The 24113-nt window shown below is 38.6% G+C and overlaps 1 protein-coding gene across 4 annotated transcripts in view; it reads left to right on the top strand.

Annotated features, from left to right (window-relative positions):
- AKAP6 (A-kinase anchoring protein 6) overlaps positions 1-24113 on the top strand; it is a 607701-nt gene that overhangs the window by 357793 nt on the left and 225795 nt on the right. For 3 of the 4 annotated variants that reach the window (XM_082617945.1, XM_082617944.1, XM_082617946.1), the window contains 3 exons: positions 50-172; positions 21755-21851; positions 22966-23132. In XM_082617945.1, coding sequence (XP_082474071.1) covers positions 50-172; positions 21755-21851; positions 22966-23132 — 387 coding nt within the window. The remainder of the gene's footprint in view (positions 1-49; positions 173-21754; positions 21852-22965; positions 23133-24113) is intronic. The other variant, XM_082617947.1, reaches the window with a different exon arrangement.

Below are 24113 nucleotides of genomic sequence, written 5' to 3' on the forward strand. Positions count from 1 at the left end.
ACCAGTTAACATGCTTTTCTTGTCCTTTTTTCCTCTTTTCTGTCACAAGGGGTTTGTAAACAAGCTGGATGAATTTATTCAATGGTTAAACGAAGCCATGGAAACCACTGAGAATTGGACACCTCCCAAAGCAGAGACGGATGGCCTTAAATTGTACCTGGAGACGCACTTGGTAGGCAAGATTGTGCTGCTCTTGCTGTTAGTTAGGGAAGGATTTTAATGTGCTACTTGTTTGTTTATGGAGAATATCAGTTTTACTTATCAGAAGTCATTATATGCTAATAAACCAAGTTTTAATGGGGTAAACTGCAGAAGCTGAAAATTAACAGGCATTTCAAGTAATACTATGAAATCTAAATCCTCCATATTTCAAGCTATTTTTTCAAAACTTTTTCCAGAAAGGTAAGTAATTATTTTTAAAAATACCTTAGAAAATTTTACTAGACCTTTGCTCTCTAAAGTGACAATTGAAGGTTTTCCTCTTCTTAAAAAAAAAAAAGAGGTAATTTTGATGACCATTCTAAGTTTTCTAGAATTCTTGTAAAATTAATGAACCTCTCATTATCAAGAGAGTCTACTTTATCTGTTCTACATTGGGTTATTTTAATAAAATATTTAAAACGATGATCTCCATCATTTTTGCTGCTATGTGGGTTTTTCAGCATATAATTAATACAACTGTCATTACACTGGTCCCTGTGCACAGGGAAATCCATGGAGAGGAAGTAGAAAACACTTGGATGAATATGCTTCTGAATATGTTAGAAGCAAGAATTATAGACTGGGGGACATTTGATGAACCTCATGAGGTTTTTACTGAATGCTTCAAATGGCCGATATCAATTATGAAGGGGTGGAAACCAAGTAGTGGAGTGTGATAAAGCGTGAAGAAAAAGCACGTTGTCATAGGAAATGAAAATTCAAGCTTTAAGGATCTCATCTTTATTCCTTTCACTGATAGCATAAAATCGACAAAGGCAATGAACACGAATCCTTGGGTACCCGACTGTGGGGCTGATTTTCTGCCCCTCTTACATACTCAGAATTTGGATTGAGTAAACAGTGTGTGGGAGTCCTGCATGTATGTTAGTTCACAGGGTTCCAGAACTGTTCCCTGTGATATTAAGTGAGAGAAGGAGAGAGAGGGAGAAGAGAGAAGGAGAGAAGAGGGGGAAGACAGAGAGGATGTTTTAGTTTTTTGCTGTTTGCATTTTGCAGTGTATTTTATATCATTGCAAGAAAAACAGCCTCAAAATCCTATTGCTGAATGCAAATAGTCTTGTGAAAGATTAAAAAAGAAAATCACAAAACTGGTAGAGGATGCTTCTGTTTTTAGAGACCTGGGTTGATGGTGTGTAAATATGCCAGTGACCCTAACCACCTCTCTTGTACGTGGGTTTTTAAATACTGCCCTTAGTATTCAATTCCCTGTTGAGTAGAGCCTTGATTTTTTTTTTAAAGAGGGCATTTCATAATAGCAAGATAAAGATATTCAGTGCTTTATAATGTAAATTGTATTAATTAGAATGTCAACTTTTCACTGGCATTGTTCTGACAGAAATTCTAATCTGTGTTTAAACAGGAGTATATGAACTTTATTTCACATTAAGTGTGCTGTCTTAATTTCTCTTGGTTTAATATTTTATGGAAAACACACATTTAGTTTTTGAGGTCCCAGAGGGCATGGGGACACAAAGGGCACTTTAACGCTAGACTATTTATTGAAATGAAAGCCAGCTAGGAGAATATGAACCAAGGTCTCTCCTCTCTTTGGGAGTTGAGTGACACAACCTCTTTGTAACCAACGTGCACTCCTGGTCTCAAATCCGTACTACAGAATTCTTTACTTAGCATCCCTGTGTTGGCCTCTGTCTCATTCTAGCCCAACACTATCCACTAGAGCTTTCTGTGATGATGGAATATTCTATATTGCACATCCAATGTGCAATAACTAACCACACCTATCTACTGAGCACTTGAAATGTGGCTAGAGTAACTGAGGAAATGAATTTCTAACTCTGATTAACTTATGTTTGCATTTAAATTGCCACATGTGGCTTGTGACGACTGTATTCTAGTCCTGTAAATTGTGGAACTCTTTACAGAAGTAATGAATGGCAAGTATCCAGTACCTGCCTCATAATGACATTCTCATTCAAAATGTGAAAATCATTATCCCCTTTGCTGTGGATCTCTACCTCAGATCCACAACAAACAGCCCTTCTTGAAATGTTTATCTCTTAAAGAATAACCTTATTCCCGCCTAATGGTCAACACTTTCTTGAATGAATTTTCTCCACCATCATGTCTGTATTAGTTGGGCTAGAGATAACATGGGAACATCTTTACCCCTGCTTTGCGAATAGTGAGGGACTGTAATCTCCAGATTTTTTTTTTTTTTTTTTGCGGTACGTGGGCCTCTCACTGTTGTGGCCTCTCCCGTTGCGGAGCACAGGCTCTGGATGCACAGGCTCAGCGGCCATGGCTCACGGGCCCAGCCGCTCCGTGGCATGTGGGATCTTCCCAGACCGGGGCATGAACCCGTGTCCTCTGCATCGGCAGGCGGGCTCTCAACCACTGTGCCACCAGGGAAGCCCTGTAATCTCCAGATAATTTCAGGGGCTGAAATTATGAATAATACTGTTTAACAGTTACTGAAGACCTACTGGGTGTGGATTACCATTGAATGATACTTAAAGACAATTATTGAGTCACTCTTTTACTGCATGCTGTGTCTGCTAGTCTAGATACAGCCTGTTGTTTAAACATCTTTCAAACTCTGAGTTACTGTCTATATGAGCACAATGTCTATCTACATATCTCCTGAGCAATATTGTCATTTATATTTTTTATTGTATTGCCTTACTGTGGTGCTGAGTTAATATTAGGTTATTCTTCTCAAAAGAAGGCATAAAGGGCTTCCCTGGTGGCGCAGTGGTTGAGAGTCCGCCTGCCGATGCAGGGGACACGGGTTCGTGCCCCGGTCCAGGAGGATCCCACATGCCGCAGAGCGGCTGGGTGCGTGAGCCATGGCCACTGAGCCTGCGCGTCCGGAGCCTGTGCTCCACAACGGGAGAGGACACAACAGTGAGAGGCCAGCGTACAGCAAAAAAAAAAAAAAAAAAAAAAAAAAAAGGAAGGCAAAAAATATCTACCTTTCCATAAAGAAAGTATACAACTAAGTCTAGAGATTTATATTTCTTAGTTCACACTGTATAAGTCATTACTGCTCCTTAATGAGTGGGCAAGAGGTATTTATTTGCAAGATTATCTAGTATGTAGACTTAGCTACATGAGTTTCATTAAACATCTCTATAGAGTCTATAATTTAAACATTAAACCAACAGATGTACAAGCCTCTGAGTCCAGTGTCTCCCCTGAGTTAATAATGTGTTAGAATAGTTGGCACCCTGCAATATTTATTATAAACAAAAGCAAATAAACAATAACAAAAGTTGTACATTTATATTTTGATACTTAATTCAATTCTTTTCCATAACAGTAACCAAGGGTTTTCACCAACACAAATCAATTAAACCTTCACAATACCTTTATGAGAGATATGAAGGAGCTTTATTCTAACTGTAAGAAATACTGTGAAATTGCAATGATACATCAATGATTTTCCATGATAATTAATCATCTGCTTGCAACCTGGCTGCTCCTTCAAAAATACAATTCCTATCTTTTTAGAAAATGACATTTGCAGGAAAATGTTTGAATTTTGCAAGTATTGAGCATATTGGACATTGCTCTTTGAAAACCACTTTTAAAATAGCATTGTATACATATCTTCTTGAATGGATTCCCTTCTTCTTCACTTCTGTCCACTTTTTTAACAGCTTCATTGAGGTATAATTGGCATACTAAATTGTATATACTTAATATAAACAATTTTGCAAGTTTTGACAAATGACAAATGTATACACCCATGAAATAGTCACCACAGTCAAGGTGGTGAACATATCCATCACCTCCAAAAGCCTCTTCATGACCCTTTGTAATTGCTCCCTCCCTTCCCTCTCAGCCTTTCCTTCATCCCTAAGTAATCAAGGGTCTACTTTCTGTCACTGTTAGATTGTACTTTCTAGAATTTTGCATAAATGGAATCAAACAACATGTTCTCTTTCTCTCTCTTTTTTTTTTCTTTTTTGGTCTGGTTTCTTTCACCCAGCATACTTATTTTGATGTTGTATGTTCCAATTGTTCATTCATTTTTATTGCTGAATAGTATTCCATTGCATAGTTATAACACAATTTGTTTACCCATTCAACCGATGGTGGACACTAAGGTTGTTTCTCTCACCACCATTTTTATTGGCTAAAGAAGCAAAAGTCACCAAAAGATACATGTAAGTAGAAGCATCATAAATAGTTCTTTGTGGGCTATTTAGATTTTTTTCCTTTGAAAGAATTTATATTATCTTCAGAGTTAGACTGCTGAAGAGTAAAGCAGCAGAGCATGACAGCAACTTCTCCCTCAAGAGATTACATTTCATGTCCGTTTGCTTCTGAAAAGATAACTGTCATCTCCCAAATAGTTTTTATACATGCCTAATTCACAAAGTGGTACCACATCATATGCAATCAATTGCAGGAAAACAAAGCAGAAGTTTTTTTTAAAATCTGTAGCCAATCAGAGTATCTAGTAGGAGAAAGCAAAGTTAAATTGACACCAGACATCTGTGCAATAATTAGGAAAAAGAGTCAAGCATAAAGGCCTGGCTTAAACTTGGGAGATAAATTTGCATAGGTAGCACCATGTCATGTTGGGCAAACATTAACCAACCACATAGAAATAGCCTTGGAAAAACAATATTCTTAATTCAATTTGATAAATGAGAAAATGGGGGTAATGGTGATGATGAATTCATATATGTTAAGCACCTGCGAGTGCCAGGCAGTTGTTTATGTGTTAGGAATACATGATGAATGAGTTTCGCTTCTTTCTTCTAGGGATTTGCAATCTAAGGGAGATGACCATAGATTAAATGTAGTCATCTGTGGACCCATAAATGATGAATGTAATAAAATTTTGAGCAGTAAATTTCTTGTAGGAGAAGCAAAGTACTGTTTGGAGCACAGAGCAAAGTTTTATTGGTTCTTCCTCAGAGTAGGGAAGGCTCAGAGAGGTAATTTGACGTAGACCTCACAAGCCATATATGATTTGTTGGATAAAGAGGGAAGGAGAGGAGATGGGAGGACATTTTATGGGCAAGTAAGGGAGGTGGGGTGAGCCATCTGGTGTGGCTGAGGCTAAGTTGTGTCCTGCAGGTTAGGGCTGGGTGGTAAAAGAGATTGAATGTCCTTTTAATGGATTGAACTTTTCTCTGGGGGCAATGGGGACTCATTGAAGGTTTGATTTTATTTTAAAACGGGAGAGTGACAAGAATCAACTAAATCCCATGGGGGAAGGGTCAGCTTGCCATAGATTAACTGGATAAGTCCATGGCTTACATGAGAGAATAACAATGGGCATAATGGAAAATGGATATGAGTAAAACAATCTGCCCTTGAAGGGTCTGAAATTTTTTCCTCATTCCTTATTGTGTCATTACTCTAAGTACTTATAAAAACAGACTGAACTAAACTAATAATATGACTGGCTAACAAAAGCTCAGTACAGATGTTTTCCTGCCTTTACCATCTATATTTAGGTATTTGTATCATTTTTTAAAAATAGCTTTCATTTGTATCATAAGAAAAACAATATACTTCTCACAAAGTTTTTAGTCATACCAGAAAATTTCCCAAAATACATTCAGCTGTGTTTCTTTTGCTTGCCCTTCTGTGTCTACCTGTGTTCCATTTCTCATTGATTGAAGTGAAGAGATGACAGGCTCTCTGTTTTCCCACTTCCTGGTGCCCAGCTCTCCCTGCCTACCCTCCTCTGCTGAGAGGACAGGCAGCTCTGGTCCAAGAAAGCTGAGCTTCACAACACGAGCAGCTACCACATGCCTGTACTCTTCAGTTAACAACAGACACTTGATTACGCTTCAAAAGCCTGAGCTGTCTCAGTTTGGCTGCCACCTCCCCTCAGCCTTGCTGAGTAGGGCTGGTGACCTCATAGAAGCTTTGAAGTTCCATTTGCTTGTCCCCCTTGATTCCTGTCAGTTTAAAGTGAGTAGCTGAGAGTTTAGCAGGCAGAAGCATTACTTCTGTTTGAGGGATTTGAGATACTCGACTCCCAGCCTTGAGTTACTTACTTTGGTAGCTTGTGGATCTTGTGGATGGAAAGATCTGCTGGAAATTTATAGCACTTAAGCATTTTGAGGTTGATGCCTGGGGACAGGAGACTCATTTTGGACATGTGAAAGTCCTGGACCACATTCTTTTGCTCATATAACTTATTCTATGCATCGAGGAGACAAATAGTGTTGTCTTCCTTTTCAGTTAAAAAGGATCCCTGAACTGTTCCAAGCACCTGGGAACGTACTTTTTGCCTGACTCAGTTTAGGGACTCTTGTTCCCATCATTTTAAAAATTGCTGTCGGAGATTGGTTCAAGGTGGCGGAGTAGAAGGATGTGCGCTAACTCCCTCTTGCGAGAGCACTGGAATCACAACTAACAGCTGAACAATCATCGACAGGAAGACACTGGAACTCACCAAAAAAGATACCCCACATCCAGAGACAAAGGAGAAGCCACAATGAGACGGTAGAAGGGGCGCAATCACAATAAAATAAAATCCCATAACTGCTGGATGAGTGACTCACAAACTGGAGAACACTTATACCACAGAAGTCCACCCACTGGAGTGAAGATTCTGAGCCCCACATCAGACTTCCCAACCTGGGGGTCTGGCAACGGGAGGAAGAATTCCTAGAGAATCAGACTTTGAAGGATAGTGGGATTTGATTGCAGGACTTCTACAGGACCGGGGGAAACAGAGACTCCACTCTTGGAGGGCACACACCAAGTGGTGTGTGCATCAGGATCCAGGGGAAGGAGCAGTGACCCCAGGGGAGACTGAACCAGCCCTACCTGCTAGTGCTGGAGGGTCTCCTGCAGAGGCGAGGGCGGCTGTGGCTCACTGTGAGGACAAGGACACTGGCAACCGAAGTTCTGGGAAGTACTCCTTGGCATGAGCCCTCCCAGAGTCTGCCATTAGCCCCACCAAAGAGCTGGGTAGCCTCCAGCATTGGGTCGCCTCAGTCCAAACAACTAACATGGAGGGAACCCAGCCCCACCCATCAGCAGAGAAGCAGATTAAAGTTTTACTGAGCTCTGCCCACCAGAGCAACACCCAGCTCTGCCCACCACCAGTCCCTTCCATCAGGAAACTTACACAAGCCTCTTAGATAGCCTCATCCACCAGAGGGCAGACAGCAGAAGCAAGAAGAACTACAATCCTGCAACCTGTGGAACAAAAAACACATTCACAGAAAGATAGACAAGATGAAAAGGCAGAGGGCTACGTACCAGATGAAGGAACAAGATAAAACCCCAGAAAAACAACTAAATGAAGTGGAGATAGGCAACCTTCCAGAAAAAGACTTCAGAATAATGATAGTGAAAATGATCCAGGACCTCGGAAAAAGAATGGAGGCAAAGATTGAGAAGATGCAAGAAATGTTTAACACAGACCTAGAAGAATTAAAAAAGAAACACTAGAAGAATTAAAGAACAAACAAACAGAGGTGAACAGTACAGTAACTGAAATGAAAAATACACTAGAAAGAATTAATAGCAGAATAACTGAGGCAGAAGAACGGATAAGTGACCTGGAAGACAGAATGGTGGAATTTCTGCCACAGAACAGAATAAAGAAAAAAGAATGAAAATAAATGACGACAGCCTAAGAGACCTCTGGGACAATATTAAACACAACATCCACATTATAGGGGGTCCCAGAAGGAGAAGAGAGAGAGAAAGGAACCGAGAAAATATTTGAAGAGATTTTAGTCGAAAACTTCCCAAACAAGGGAAAGGAAATAGCCACCCAAGTCCAGGAAGCGCAGAGAGTCCCAGGCAGGATAAATCCAAGGAGAAACATGCCGAGGCACATAATAATCAAATTGACAAAAATTAAAGACAAAGAAAAATTATTGAAAGCAACAAGGGAAAAATGACAACATACAAGGGAACTCCCATAAGGTTAACAGCTGATTTCTCAGCAGAAACTCTACAAGCCAGAAGGGAGTGGCATGATATATTTGAAGTGATGAAAGGGAAGAACCTACAACCAAGATTACTCTACCCAGTAAGGATCTCATTCAGATTTGATGGAGAAATCAAAAGCTTTACAGACAAGCAAAAGCTAAGAGATTTCAGCAACACCAAACCAGCTCTACAACAAATGCTGAAGGAACTTCTCTGAGTGGGAAACTCAAGAGAAGAAAAGGACCTACAAAAACAAACCCAAAACAATTAAGAAAATGGTAATAGGAACATACATATTGATAATTACCTTAAACATGAATGGATTAAATGCTCCAACCAAAAGACACAGGGTCGCTGAATGGATACAAAAACAAGACCCATATATGTGCTGTCTACAAGAGACGCACTTCAGACCTAGGGACACATACAGACTGAAAGTGAGGGGATGGAAAAAGTTATTCCATGCAAATGGAAATCAAAGGAAAGCTGGAGTAGCAATACTCATATCAGATAAAATAGACTTTAAAATAAAAAATGTTACAAGAGACAAGGAAGGACACTACATAATGATCAAAGAATCAATCCAAGAAGAAGATATAACAATTATAAATATATATGCACCCAACATAGGAACACCTCAATACATAAGGCAACTGCTAACAGCTATAAAAGAGGAAATCGACAGTAGCACAGTAATAGTGGAGGACTTTAACACCTCACTTACACCAATAGACAGATCATCCAGAAAGAAAATAAGGAAACAGAAGCTTTAAATGGCACATTAAACAAGATGGACTTTATTGATATTTATAGGACATTCCATCTAAAAACAGCAGATTAATCTTTCTTCTCAAGTGCAAACGGAACATTCTCCAGGATAGATCACATCTTGGGTCACAAAGCAAGCCCTAGTAAATTTAAGAACATTGAAATCATATCAAGCATCTTTTCTGACCACAACACTATGAGATTAGAAATCAATTACAAGGAAAAAAACGTAAAAAGCACAAACACATGGAGGCTAAACAATGTGTTACCACATAACCAAGAGATAGCTGAAGAAATCAAAGAGTAAATTAAAAAATGTCTAGAGACAAATGACAATGAAAACATGACGATCCAAAACCTACAGGATGCAGCAAAAGCAGTTCTAAGAGGGAAGTTTATAGCTATACAAGCCTACCTCAGGAAAAAAGAAAAATCTAAAATAAACAATCTAAACTTACACCTAAAGGAACTAGAGAAAGAAGAACAAAGAAAACCCAAAGTTAGTAGAAGGAATGAAATCATAAAGATCAGAGGGGAAATAAATGAAATATAAACAAAGAAAACAATAGCAAAGAACAATAAAACAAAAAGCTGGTTCTTTGAGAAGATAAACAAAATCGATAAACCATTAGCCAGACTCATCAAGAAAAAGAGGGAGAGGACTCAAATCAATAAAATTAGGAATGAAAAAGGAGACGTTACAACAGACACAGCAGAAATACAAAGCATCCTAAGAGACTACTACAGGCAACTCTATGCCAATAAAATGGACAACCTGGGTGAAATGGACAAATTCTTAGAAATGGGTAACCTTCCAAGACTGAACCAGGAAGAAATAGAAAATATGAACAGACCAATCACAAGTAATGAAATTGAGACTGTGATTAAAAATCTTCCAACAAACAAAAGCCCAGGACCAGATGGCTTCACAGGTGAATTCTATCAAACATTAGAGAAGAGCTAACACCCATCCTTCTCAAACTCTTCCAAAAAATTGTAGAGGAAGGAACACTCCCAAACTCATTCTATGAGGCCACCATCACCCTGATACCAAAACCAGACAAAGATACTACAAAAAAAGAAAATTAAAGACCAATATCACTGATGAACGTAGATGCAAAAATCCTCAACAAAATAGTAGCAAACAGAATCCAATAACACATTAAAAGGATCATACACCATGATCAAGTGGGATTTATCCCAGGGATGCGAGGATTCTTCAATATACACAAATCAATTAATGTGATACACCATATTAACAATTTGATCATCTCAATCGATGCAGAAAGAACTGCTGACAAAATTCAACACCCATTTATGATTAAAACTCTCCAGAAAGTGGGCATAGAGGGGACCTACCTCTATGTAATAAAGGCCATATATGACAAACTCACAGCAAATATCATTCTCAATGGTGAAAAACTGAAACCATTTTCTCTAAGATCAGGAACAAGACAAGGATGTCTACTCTCACCACTGTTATGCAACATAATTTTGGAATTCCTAGCCACGGCAATCAGAGAAGAAAAAGAAATAAAAGTATACAAATTGGAAAAGAAGAAGTAAAACTGTCACTGTTTGCAGATGACATGATACTATACATAGAGAATCCTAAAGATGCTACCAGAAAACTACTAGAGCTAATCAATGAATTTGGTGAACTAGCAGGATACAAAATTAATGCACAGAAATCTCTTGCATTCCTATACACTAATGATGAAAAATATGAAAGAGAAATTAAGGAAACACTGCCATTTACTGTTTCAACAAAAAGAATAAAATACCTAGGAATAAACCTACCTAAGGAGACAAAAGACCTGTATGCAGAAAACTATAAGACACTGGTGAAAGAAATTAAAGATGATAGAAACAGATTGAGAGGTATACCATGTTCTTGGATTGGAAGAATCAATATTGTGAAAATGACTATATTACCCACAGCAATCTACAGATTCAATGCAATCCCTATCAAATTACCAATGGCATTTTTCACAGAACTAGAAGAAAAAAATCTTAAAATTTGTATGGAGACACAAAATACCCCGAATAGCCAAAGCTGTCTTTAGGGAAAAAAACGGAGCTGGAGGAATCAGACTCCCTGACTTAAGACTATACTACAAAGCTACAGTAATCCAGACAATATGGTACTGGCACAAAAACAGAAATATGGGTCAATGGAAGAGGATAAAAAGTCCAGATATAAACCCACGTATCTCGTCACCTAATCTATGACAAAAGAGGCAAGGAAATACAATGGAGAAAAGACAGTCTCTTCAATAAGTGGTGCTTGGAAAACTGGACAGCTACATATAAAAGAATGAAATTAGAACACTCCCTAACACCATACACAAAAGTAAGCTCAAAATGGATTTGAGAACAAAATGTAAGACTGGACACTATAAAATACTTAGAGGAAAACACAGTAAGAACACTCTTTGACATAAATCACAGCAAGATCTTTTTCAATCCACCTCCTAGAGTAATGGGAATAAAAACAAAAATAAACAAATGAGACCTAATGAAACTTAAAAGCTTTTGCAAAGCAAAGGAAACTACAAACAAGACAAAAAGACAACCCTCAGAATGGGAGAAAATATTTGCAAATGTATCAACTGACAGAGGTTTAATCTCCAAAATATATAAACAGTCCATGCAGCTCAATATTAAAAAAACAAATAACCCAATGAAAAAATGGGCAGAAGACATAAGTAGACATTTCTTCAAAGAAGACATACAGGTAGCCAAGAAGCACATGAAAACGTGTTCAACATCACTAATTATTAGAGAAATGCTAATCAAAACTACAGTGAGATATCAGCTCACACCAGTTAGGATGGGCATCATCAGAAAATCTACAAACAACAAATGCTGGAGAGGGTGTGGAGAAAAGGGAACCCTCTTGCACTGTTGGTGGGAACATAAATTGATACAGCCACCATAGAGAACAGTGTGGAGGTTCCTTAAAAAACTAAAAGTAGATTTACCTTATGACCCAGCAATCCCACTCCTGGGTATATACCCTGAGAAAACCATAATTCAAAAAGACACATGTACCACAGTATTCATTGCAGCACTATTTACAACAGCCAGGTCATGGAAGCAACCTAAATGCCCATCAACAGACGAATGGATAAAGAAGATGTGGTACATACATACAATTGAATATTACTTAGCCATAAAAAGGAACGAAATTGGGTCATCTGTAGAGACGTGGATAGATCTAGGGACTGCTGTATGGAGTGAAGTCAGAAAGAGAAAAACAAATATCGTATATTAATGCACATATGTGGAGCGTAGAAAAATGGTACAGATGAACCAGTTTGCAGGGCAGAAATAGACACTGATGTAGAGAACAAACGTATGGACACCAAGGGGGGAAAGTGGTGGTGGTGTGATGAATTGGGAGATTGGGATTGACATGTATACACTAATATGCATAAAATGGATAACTAATAAGAACCTGCTGTATAAAAAAAATAAAAAAGATAAAAATTGCTGTCATCCAGACATTTTACTGATTTATTACTTTATTCTTTTTCTTTAGAATGTGATGACTGTTTCAAAGTAGAATGACAGAGAAATACTGGATTTATTGAGCACTTGCTATTTAGGGTGGTGGTATGCTAAGCACTGAAGAGACAGTTTGCAGACTGCCTTGTCCTATGAGGGTTTATGCATTATGGAAGGACACCATGTATGGACAAGAGCCAGTGTGTGACCTAACTCACTTGAGCCAGGATGCTGTCACCCACTATCTGTCTCCCTGTGTAGACCCATGTGCAGATCTTACTTATCTACTGTGTTACATGGAACTTTGGAATCTTGAAGCAATTCACCTGGCATAAATGATATTAAGATAAAAGTTTCAGGCCTGAAACAGATCTTTACTCTAGCCAGAAAAATGCCTGTCGTATCTACTGAAGGTTGTTGTGAAGATCACATAAACCTGTTGTAAGTGAGGATGCTTTGTTCATTTTGGAGGAGTTTTGTGCACCCCTCGGAGACCCTGAGAACAGGTGGTGTGAGAATCTCGGGTGTTCCTAGAGAGGTTGAATCTCTCCCCACCTACCCTGCCCTAATGATTCACCTGTGACTGTCACCTCCTTGAGGGACTGCTTGTGTCTTTTTGGTGTCTGCTCTGACCCCTGCCCTGCACATGCATAATAAGTACTAAACAAATCTGTTAAATGAATAAATGAGCACTTGTAAAAGCAGTGTTATGACCATTACAGCAGCAAATTATAGCTAATATTATAAATCATCAAACAATAACTGAGAATGTCTGCAAGGTAAATTATTTCCTCTACAGTTTCCAAATCAAAATGAACTCTGGTCACAGAGCTTTCGGGGTATTGTCTGGTATATTTGTGAAAAGAAAAACACCTATAGAGGGAAAAAATAGGATAGTTTCTTCTGCTTTCAGGGTGTAATTCATCCCCTTTGGCAAAAAACACATAGAAAATAAAATGTTAACTCAGATATTAGAAAGGCTGAGAAAATTCCACAGGTTAACATTACTATTTCAAAAGATGAAGACTGTATGACTACACAGGATGTTAATGACTTGACATTACGAAATTTATTAAACTTATTTTTAAAGCAGTTTGGTTCCCCCTCTCAAATGTATGAAGCATCTGGGAGTTGGAACAGATCTTCCCCAGGCTGCCAAACAAATTTTTAATGAAACTGGAGTCCTTCAGGGATTGTCCTAAATCCACATAATATTCTTAGGTCTTGGTGTTTGCACTGGGACCTGTATATTAACAGATGTACGTGTGAATAATATACTTATATCCATCCATCACCTTGGTGACTCCACATCTGTAGGGGCTGCTGCACATCAATTATTCCACCACAGGGGGTAGAGAGATATTTGGGCCAGCATTGACCTCTTTTTCAATTAGGGCCTCAGAGCAGTGTGTTCTGGAAGTCACATGGTCCCTTTAGACAGAACCTCTGCAAATCCATTTGGCCTAATGTGGCCATGCTGGGAAGTCAATGTGATTACCTGTGCCAGGTGTGGAGGTAGCATCCAGAAAAGCAAATGAAAATTTGGTCACTAAGAGGCACCATCAACGTTCAGGCTCTCTCCCATCTATCTAATCCTTGAATAAGATAGTAGCATGTCTATCAAAAAAAGAATGCCAGCCTTAGTAAAATATATTTACCTTCCACAAAAAAATGCAACTGCTTGTTTGAAAGAAATTGTGATTTGGTTGAGGAGCTAGATTCACTTTCGAATGCTTGGAAATGTTTTTATTATCTGCGGTTTCAGGAAAAAAAAGTTTCCTCAGGAAGAGCAAGGATTTTTGTCTTTATATCTTAGTGCCTTTTTTAAAAAAAGGAAAATAATGTTTTTATAATGCTTTGCTTTTTGTTCATGAACTTGGAACATCTTTCTCAAGAGTACATAGTGCTTTTCATTTTTTAAAGCTTCTGATATTATACGTGGTGGTGTGGTGTGTTGCATATTGTCGTAACTAATAAATCAATGACAAATGTAGCCACTTCATTTTGTTGGGGAGATATATAATTGTGGTGGTGGCTGACCATTTATTTAATTATGTGGTAAGCACCATATGATGAGAGGGTAAAGTTAAATTGATGATTTGGGCTATCTCAGCCAGGGTACAGTTTACATGGCAATTACACCGGGATCATCTAAGTGTAATTGGCAAGTAATTTTGTAAGCGAAGGAACATGACAGCTCATTTACATGGTGTTCAATGAGTAAAATTTGGGGACATTTATCAACCACTTCCAAGTGAAGAGTGATTGCACCAATATAGCCCAAAATACTATAGGCAGCATTTTGAAAGCTTCGTGGAAGGTTTTTGGTACGAATCTTCATTCATTTGCTTCTTGAACATTTATTAGGTGTGTGCTGTGTGCCAGGCACTGTGCTAGGCATTGAAGATACAAGCACAGATGAAAAGTGAAGTTCTACTTTCAACTCATGGGTGGGAAGCAGACCATCATCAATAGTTACACAACAGTGTAGTAAGTAGAGGTTCGAGCTCTGCAGTTACTGTGGATGCTGAGGAGGGGAAACCAGGAGGCTGGAAGATGGTCAGGGAAAACTTGCTAGCAAGGGTGACACCTGAGATGAATTTTAAAGGATGAGTAGGGCTGAGCCAGGGGAGGGGAAAGAGGACGTTTCAGGCAGAGGTGCAAGCAAGAGCAGAATCTTAGATGAGCAAGATGACTGGTGTGAGCTGGTACATTTCAAGGCAGACCTGGGACCCAAGAGGCAGACTTGAGTGGGATCCCAGAGGCTCTGTAGGTCATGCTGGAGGCTGGACCTTATCCTGCAACCTGGGGAAGCCATCGGAGGCATTTAACAAGAGTTGTTTTGTAGACAGAACATTCTGTGTAATAAAATGTTTTTATTGAGCTATTGCAATATGCCAGGCTCTGTTCTACAGGTATCAAGGCATTTCATCCTCACAGCAACCCCATGAGATAGGCACTAACATATCCCTCTTTTTACCTATGAAGAAACTGAGCACAAAGAGATTGCCCTGAGCTACACAGGGGGTGATGGAGGAGCCAGGATTTGAACCCAGCTTGTCCAGCTCCAGAGCCCATGCTTGTCCCCAGCACCCACACCATGTCATTAGTCCCCTTGATATAATCAACTGCAACCCCCTGTTTTTAAGATACACATTCCCCACCTCCTGTCCCTGCCGCTAGACTGTGAGCTCTATGAGGCCAGGAACTATATTTATCTTGCTCACAGCCACATCCCTCAAGTTTAGGATGATGCCTGCACCTTCATAGGCATGCCACAAATAAAGAAAAAAATGTAGTTTTGAGGGGGTCATGACTGGAGGCTGTTGAAGTCAGCCTGGCAAGGGATGATGATGAGGGCCTGAATCTAAGGCAGTGTTAGTTGATACAGAGAGGTGAGGATAGAGAAATAAATTGTCAGGGCTTGGTGATTGACTGGACGTGTGGATTTTGTTGGCATATTCTCACAGTGTTTCTGATCTCCAACTCCTACGCTGGAGAGATGACTTGGCAAAAGAATCCGAAGCTGAAGGAAGCTTGTGCTCCTATTCACAAAGCTCTCAAATTCCTGAGAAGAAACGTTGCGGACTCAGGATGAGAAGTTAGAAGAAACTTCCCTGGAGATAGTTAAAAATAGAATGAACACATCTGCCTGGGATGTGGAGGGACAGAGCTGCCCTAGGGTAGATGAATAGTTAGATGGCCTTTGGGATTCTTCCCGCTTTGAAAATTTTCTGCTTTAGAATAAAAATTCTCCTGAGCCACCTGTCCTTAACTGTGTGGCTTAACGATAAAATCGAAGTGTCCAAGAAATGGAAAATATTGAGTCCAAATGCCTGGATTGTAGATAAGGAAACAAGCCCAGAAGGGTTAGATGACTTGTCCAAGGGCACACAAAAGGAAGACTCAGATCACTGGTCTCTCAGTCCCCTGTTCCCTGGACTCTTAGAGAGCAGCATCTGTGTTTGGGTGCCCCCCTGGGCTGGGTGGTGGCCCAAAAGCAAAGAGAACCTGGTATCTGTACTTGAGGAGTTCAGAGAGCCTCAACAGTAAGTGCCACTTGTCACCTAAAAATGCCATAAAGTACCACTTGCTACACAGAACATTTGGAAAATAGAGAAAATGAATTTAAAAGTCTATAATGATTTTTCTTTAGCCCCACTCATTGCCAAGCACTGCTTCAATGCTTTACAATCATTATCTCTAATTCTTACAACTTGGAAGTTAGATAGTATTACTTTTCATTTTATGTTTCAGAAAGCTAAAGCCCTGAGAATTCATTCCATAAGAACAGGCTAAGTCCTACCCTGCACAAGTGGTGTTAACCTTTTGTTGCATTTCCCTATAGTCTTCTTCTTCTACACACTGGGACTATCCATTTACATAGTTACAGTTTAATCATGGATACAATTTGAACTTTCATTTTTTGGCTTGTAATGTGTTCTATCTATTTTTCATGTGATTTCATAGTCTTCATTTTAATGGCTGTATAATGTCTTATCAAGTTTTTCGGAGGTCCTTAAACAAAAATGTTTCCTCATGAGAATCTTTCCATTTTTGGCACATGTGGCATTTGGAAAGTATATTTTATACTTTGAGGACCATTTGACCATCCTCTATGGATGGCATTGGGCAGAGCAGGAGAGAAACTGCCAGGCTGTGCACAGACGATCGTGGCTTTCTTCCCCACCAAGAGCCCCTCTGGGAATGCAGGATGGTGCTGGGCACAGCTCAGATGGAGCCCGGCTGGAGATGGCCTAAGGCAGATAGCAGGTGACTTTTCAAGCCTCTGCTTTTCTGACTGAACACATATGCCTCCTCCTGCCCTTGTGAAAAAGCAAGTTTTCATTTTCTTAGGGTAGTAAAAATCTTTTGTGGGAAGAAAAAGTGTCATCAAGTGTCTTATTCATCAGCATATATAGCATCTCTTTAAAATGACAGTGGGAGTAAAAGTTCATCAGTTCAATATGTCTTTCACATTTGGAGACTCCTGACTAATAAACCTCTGGTATTTATCATCAGAACAGCCAAAGAACTAAAATCTGGCACATGCTGTTCTCACGCACTGAGAAAAACTTAAAAAGACAGAAGATTTTCTCCATTTTTCCTTCTTCCATTCATTTAGAAGAAAAAACATACCTTTTTTTAATTAAAAAAAAATATGAGCATACAGAAACATCTGGCCTCCATTACCATAGCAGCCTCCTAAATGGCCTCCTTGTCTGCCCTTCTAAAGTCAACTCTGTATAAAAGCCAGAAAGATGTTTCTAGAACTGTACCGGTCACCCTCCCATGTTGTTGACCTCTTCTTCCATGACTCTTATGTCTCTTGGAGTTAAATACCATGTGTAGCTTCAGCTCCCACATCCCCTGCTTCCACCTTGTCCCAGCCATACCAAGCTGCTTCTGGCTCCTCTATTCCTGCTGCAGTAAAGCGTGTCTCCAGCCCCACATGCAAGTCAGTCCTTTCTTCACAAGCTCCCTGCCAGCCTCTGCAGAACCTGGTTCCCAGTTTGAGCTCCCACAGCATCTATCTAGCACTATCACGCTCATACGGAATATAGCCTACAATCTTATTTTTACTTGGCCTGCATGATACTTTAATTTAAAAAAATTAAATCTCATTGGGCATGCATATCACTGTTCAGTTTAAGGCCCTGCCACTCTCTGTTATACATCAAACCCCAATTACATATTTATTCTGTGCTGGGTCATATAAGGCTACTTGCTTTTGATCTCTTTTACCCAACAGACTATAAGCAGTGTGTGCTGGAATTGGGTATTGTTAATTTTTGTATCTATAGGCCTGGCAGAGACTGCTCAATAAATATCTGTTGTATTAATTTATGCTTTTTATAAAAGCATAAATTATGTCGGGAAAGATGCAGTAACTCTTTTTGGCCTCTCTGTTCACAAACATTATAAAATTCATGGACCTCCATGGACCTGGCAGACACTAACAGTATTCCATGGGGATGGCAGAAAGTCTATGTTCATGATGTGATTCTGCTAAAACCTAGACATTTTGGATCTTTAAGCCTCTGAATGTGATTATGGTCTTTCCCACTATTTCCTGTACCAGGAGATTCATATCAATTCTTATGATCCCTCATGAGTAACTATCTTCATGTTTGTCATAGTTTTGTGCATCAAGGTGTACATTTCCTTGGTTTCATTTCATATCCACATGATCTCCATACTTCCATCAAACTGGGATCTTCAAAAATTTGAATGGAATAGGATAAGATGTAGTTTTTTATCTACTTAGTAAGGTGTGATCATGATTAAAGTACAATCAGTGTGCTTACCTGACAAGGAGTAATGCACCCATATCTATAGATGCTGGTGAGGCTAGGAATACCCATTGGTCAACCTGTGAAGTATCATCTTTTTGATAATCTAGTCCTTTGTCTCAGCCACTGTATTTTTCATTTCCTTAGTTATTCTCATCTAGATGTTCAGTTTCATGCAGCTGTAAAGACACTAAAAAAAGATGGGGTGTCTCACAGGTCCCAGATTACTCATATTTATGGAATTTCACATAATCATCAATGATGTAGATCTGTGGTACCTGTCTATGGCCATGTTGTTGCCATAAATTAAATCTCCAGAGAATGCCCTGCATTTTCAGGGACTGCTATGGATGTTGCAGAGGGACTATATGCCATAAGACATTGCTGAGGAAACATGTTAGTAGCACAAGAATGGAAATGTGTCCAGGTATCAAGTTCAAAAAAAAAAAAAAAGAAAAGAAAAGAAAAAACTCTTTCACCTAAGCTTCCTTCCCTAGGGAAGAAGTGGGAGCAGAATGGGGAGAGTTTATTATAGAATCCTTTAGCAGCCAGAAATTTCATTGACAATTCTGTTAATGTGCCTGCTTGCCTGCCTTCTCACGAGGCCCATTGTGAATTCCTTACTTGATATTATTAATGGTTAATGGATGCACCTGAAAATTAAGCAATATTGTACCATTTGGGTAATAGTTATATTAAATGGTTCTTTCCTATAGCATAAAGCTTATCTTTTTTGTAATAATGAATACTTCATCTTTTCCAATGTCCTAATCAAATGCTTCCACATCATCCTGAGGCAGAACCAGATCCAGCTGCATCTATTCTATGCGATTGGCTTCAATTATGTAAAATTGTCCAACCTACCCACAGGTCCTAAGGTTCTCTTTTGCTGAGACATAGGCCTGATGCACATCTTCGGAAGCTCATGATTACCAACCATTCAGCACTAGTCTGTTGTAAGTAAACAGAGAATCAAAGAGAACACTAGGCTAATTTTACAGTTATGAGGAAATCTCTAGAATAGATTTCTTCCTAAATGTTGGCATTCTCGGGTTGATCTCAAGTATTTTTCTTTTCCATGTCCCTTCTCCCTGAAACACAAACATGTACCTCAATTAGCATGGCATTACTTCAGAGTTGATGATTTCCACTGCAGTGGCAAAAAGTAAATAACAGTCGTGTTTTGGCTATAAATAATAATTATTTAATTTTTAATAGCTATTATATCGTTTGAATTGACCAAAGGCATCAGGCTTCTGATACATTGCCATACTTTATTTTATTTAACCAAATACCTGTAGCTGAAAGAGGGCAATACAAGAAATAGTGAACAACCCTTGGGGAAACCAGTAAGTCTCTTTCTGCCATATTATGCTGAAACTTTACTGTTTCTTATGCTTCTAGTAAGATAAAATGATTCATCATTTTGGAGTATTTTTTTTAGTCAAAATTCTTATCTTTATACTTCAAGTTCTGATCTGCCTGTCCCTATCTCCTTCATTTTCAGCTTATTTTGACTGTTGTGCTTTTTCTTTTGAGCTTTAAAAGACCCCTTTTTTCCACTAAGAAAAAGACTCACCAATGAACATCCAAGGTGATTGAGGATGCCCTTTGATGTTCAGGGGCCATGCCTTATACCCCTTAAATTGCTATTACCCTGTCCAGTGTACAGAATAGGCATAATACATGGTTTCTGAATGAATGAATGGGTGAAAGAATGGAAAAATTAATATCTAATTTCATAATTTATGGTTGTTTAACCTCTTTCATCCAAATTACATTCCAGCTGAGACTATCAGCTTGAATTTCTGTCAAATATTCTTATTACTAAGTTCAGTGTATAGCACATGCAGCCATTGCTCAGTGAGTGTTTAGCGAGAGCAAAGTATATTATATACTTTGGAGCCCTATTATGGAGAAGCTGAAATGTGGCACACAGTCTTTCAAAATCCATACTTTTTCAAATTAGTCAAGCCAAGGAATGGATTTTCACCCTGAAGACTAACCATTGATTCAACAGATTGGTCACTATGATTACTCTCCATTGGACCTCCTGTGTTTGGAACACCTTATAACATTCCAGAGACGGAAAAATCTTTGGAAAACCATCTGTGTTTCTTGAAATATTTAAATGGAAACCTTCCCCTTGAGAGAGTCCTATTGATCCAGTTCAGCAGATATCCACTATTCCTGCAAACATTTATTGAACACCTTGTATGTGACATGAGTTGGAAATAAATGTGAAACTGGCAATTCTTTCGATTGTAGTTCTTTCTTGCTTATAGTTTGGTAGGCAAGTGTAGGAATAAAGCAGAATTCAGTATGATAAATTCTACAATAGAAGCAGGTATAAGGAGCAGAGGAAGCCGAGAGAGGGGAGTAATTAATTCTGTGTAAGGCATTAGGGAAGGCTTCCTGAAAGAAATGGCTCTGAGCTGGAATTCATCCATAACAGTCTTTGTCTTTTGGATGACTATCATGAGTGAAAAATGCCCCTCATGTACTTGATGTATTCATTTATAACTCAATGTCATATTGTAAGGAATAAACTTAAAATTCAAACATTTGAAAAACATTGGACTCCTCACTACAGCACCTGAATCCACCTCAATATCCTGTGGTTTGTGTGATATCTAAGAAACAGCTGAATCAAACCCCACTATATTAATGGATTTACATATGTGCATATAAGGCTAATATAATTTATGTTGCCAATCTTTTTATGGTTTCATAAATAGTGCTATCAGTAACATTTCTAAAAAGTGACGAAATGAGCTCATATGTGCTGGTAGGAATTCAATAGAACACTGCTACTCTTGATATAGCCTACGGGATGTGACTTTTCATAAAAACCTAATGAATTTCTAGATTTGTCAGCTGTTTCCAAACAGATGCACTCTGCTAATCTAATGGAAACATTCTGAGCCCAGATCGCAAATATCAATAGCTTTTAGTATTGCAAATTAGTTTGTCTATTGGGTAAATTGGACTGTGTGGCTCTTGATAAAAAGTAGCAAGTAATTTTGTACGGATGTTTTAACTGTCTTGCCAGGCTTTGATGCTCGTATTTTTCCTTGCAGAGTTTTAAGTTGAATGTAGACAGTCATTGTGCTCTCAAGGAAGCTGTGGAGGAGGAAGGACTCCAACTTCTCGAGCTTATTGCATCTCACAAAGCAGGTAAATCCTCCTGAAATATTGCAAGTCTTTATGTCTCCAGACTATTAAGAATGAAGAAGCATTGCTGTAAATTACTGCATATATTCACTTCCTTATGTATTATTAATATTTACATTATCAGATTGACCTTCAAGATTTATAAATGTTTCATATACTGCATACAATGCTGTGATACTTGTAAGATGAAATACTGCCTCCAAATGGTCTGTTCATTTGGGGCTTGCTGTTCGCCTGAGTTTCAATTGAAATCACATTCCTGAAAACTTCACTGACATGCTTTTTGATGGAGGTGCTCTGGAAATAACATTAAGATAATGAATGAGAATTGTGCATATAGTTATAATGCATATGCATTCAGGTACTTATAGATATCATTACAGATATAAGGCAGGCAATCTAGAGATACCTGCTTATTTCCCTGCCCGTTCACACACATGAACGTTTTGCATGTTCTTTGCTGGTCATTGCATTAGCAGAGTTTTGGCCTTAGACCAATTCTTACTCCAGTATTAATGTATTTATGAGGAACAGATTATAAATAAAAAATAGTTTTGTCATTTGGTTATACTTATTCTGGTAGTAAAAGACCGTAAGACAGGATGAATTACAGTTTGGCACTTGTTTTGAGCTTACCACAGCTAAATAAGAAAAGAGCATCATTAATCTGATGTGCTAATACTAAAGACTGCTGTCTTAAATCTGGCCCATTTACTATAGTTCGGGTTGAATTAACTTTACCTATTTCCATACATTTTCTGATCATTATAAAGTCTCCACACAGATACACACAGGGCCTTTTATTTGGAATGTGAAGCTATAGTGTTAATAATTTTTATGTATCGTGATTTTTTGTTCCATATACATTTTTTTAGTCAATATATTAAATCTAAGTCGATTCCAAACCGTGCATCTATGTGGTTATCCCATTTTTGTGTACTTATGCCTTCTGTCAAGTCAAAAATCCCCAACCTCTGTTTTGAGTGGCAGGTGGTGGTAATGGTTGCTTAAAATTATGTTTATTGTTAGAAATCTCCATCTAATTTGCTAAATGAAAAACAATAATGGGTAAAAATGCAGTTGAGTTCGTAACTTGTGCTTTCTCCTCCTTTTGGAGAAGGACTTAAGGACATGCTGCGGATGATAGCAAGTCAATGGAAGGAGCTGCAGAGGCAAATCAAACGGCAACACAGCTGGATTCTCAGGGCTCTGGATACCATCAAAGCTGCGATTCTGGCTACTGATGTGTCTGTGGAGGGTGAGGAAGGGACGGGAAGCCCCAAGGTAAGTGGCTTGAAGTTTGTCTTATTTCCTCTTATTTCTGTCTTCTTTTGAACTAGGCACCACTGAAGTTTTCTTTCTACCCCTAAGGCTTTTCGTTTTTACTGTGTAAACTTTATATAATCTCTCTCTCTATAGGTATGTATAAACAAAATGAAATGGTTAAGTTTAAAACAATAAAAAAGCCTACAACTTTCAAGTTTTCCAGGAAGGGGTCTTTTTGTGAAAAGTGGCAGAGTAGGAGGGGGAAAGTACTTTAGCGGTAGGAGAAAGGGGGACATAAAACATTTAGTAAACAAAACATAAAGCATCTTTAACATGAATAATCAGAATGGTTTTAAATTGTTTTGTTGCAACTATAAATCACTATAATCAGTGCAATCACTCAGCTCTGACATCCATTAGCCGCTTGGTTACAGCAAATTAACAAAGAAGAGAGAAAGTGATTCATTATCTCATTCCTGTTAATGACTATCAGATGCATTGCCTAATTAGGGGATGGTCATTGTAGTGGGAAGAAGGTCATATGCTTTGCTACAAATCTTTTTGCTCTGAGTGTAAGTTCTCCATAATGGTGCATGCACCGAATGCATGTACTTTAAGAATGAATATTGACATGTTTTGGTTATCTACTTTAGTTTTACAAAATAATCCGTAAAGCATATGCAGTTAAATTTTAAATGAGGCACCTTCTGATACAGTGCACCACTGTTCTAAAGGTATCTTTGGACTCATGAGGTGGAAGATAATGGACTCATGAAGTAGAAGATAATTTTATTAATTTGATATTTTCTTGCAATCTCTCTTTTCTTTTGTATTTGTTCTTTTGTGAAAGTTGATGCAGAAAACCAGTCTCATAATAGACTAAGCATGGAAACATACTGTAACATGGGGGGAACAGATTTAAGAGTTCATGGCTTCTATTCCTGGCATGGACAAAGTAATTAAATCATCATCAAGTCACATTTATTCAGTCCCCATGTG

This window comes from Mesoplodon mirus (assembly GCF_964341445.2).
Source record: "Mesoplodon mirus genome assembly, chromosome: 4".
Lineage (NCBI taxonomy): Eukaryota > Metazoa > Chordata > Mammalia > Artiodactyla > Ziphiidae > Mesoplodon > Mesoplodon mirus.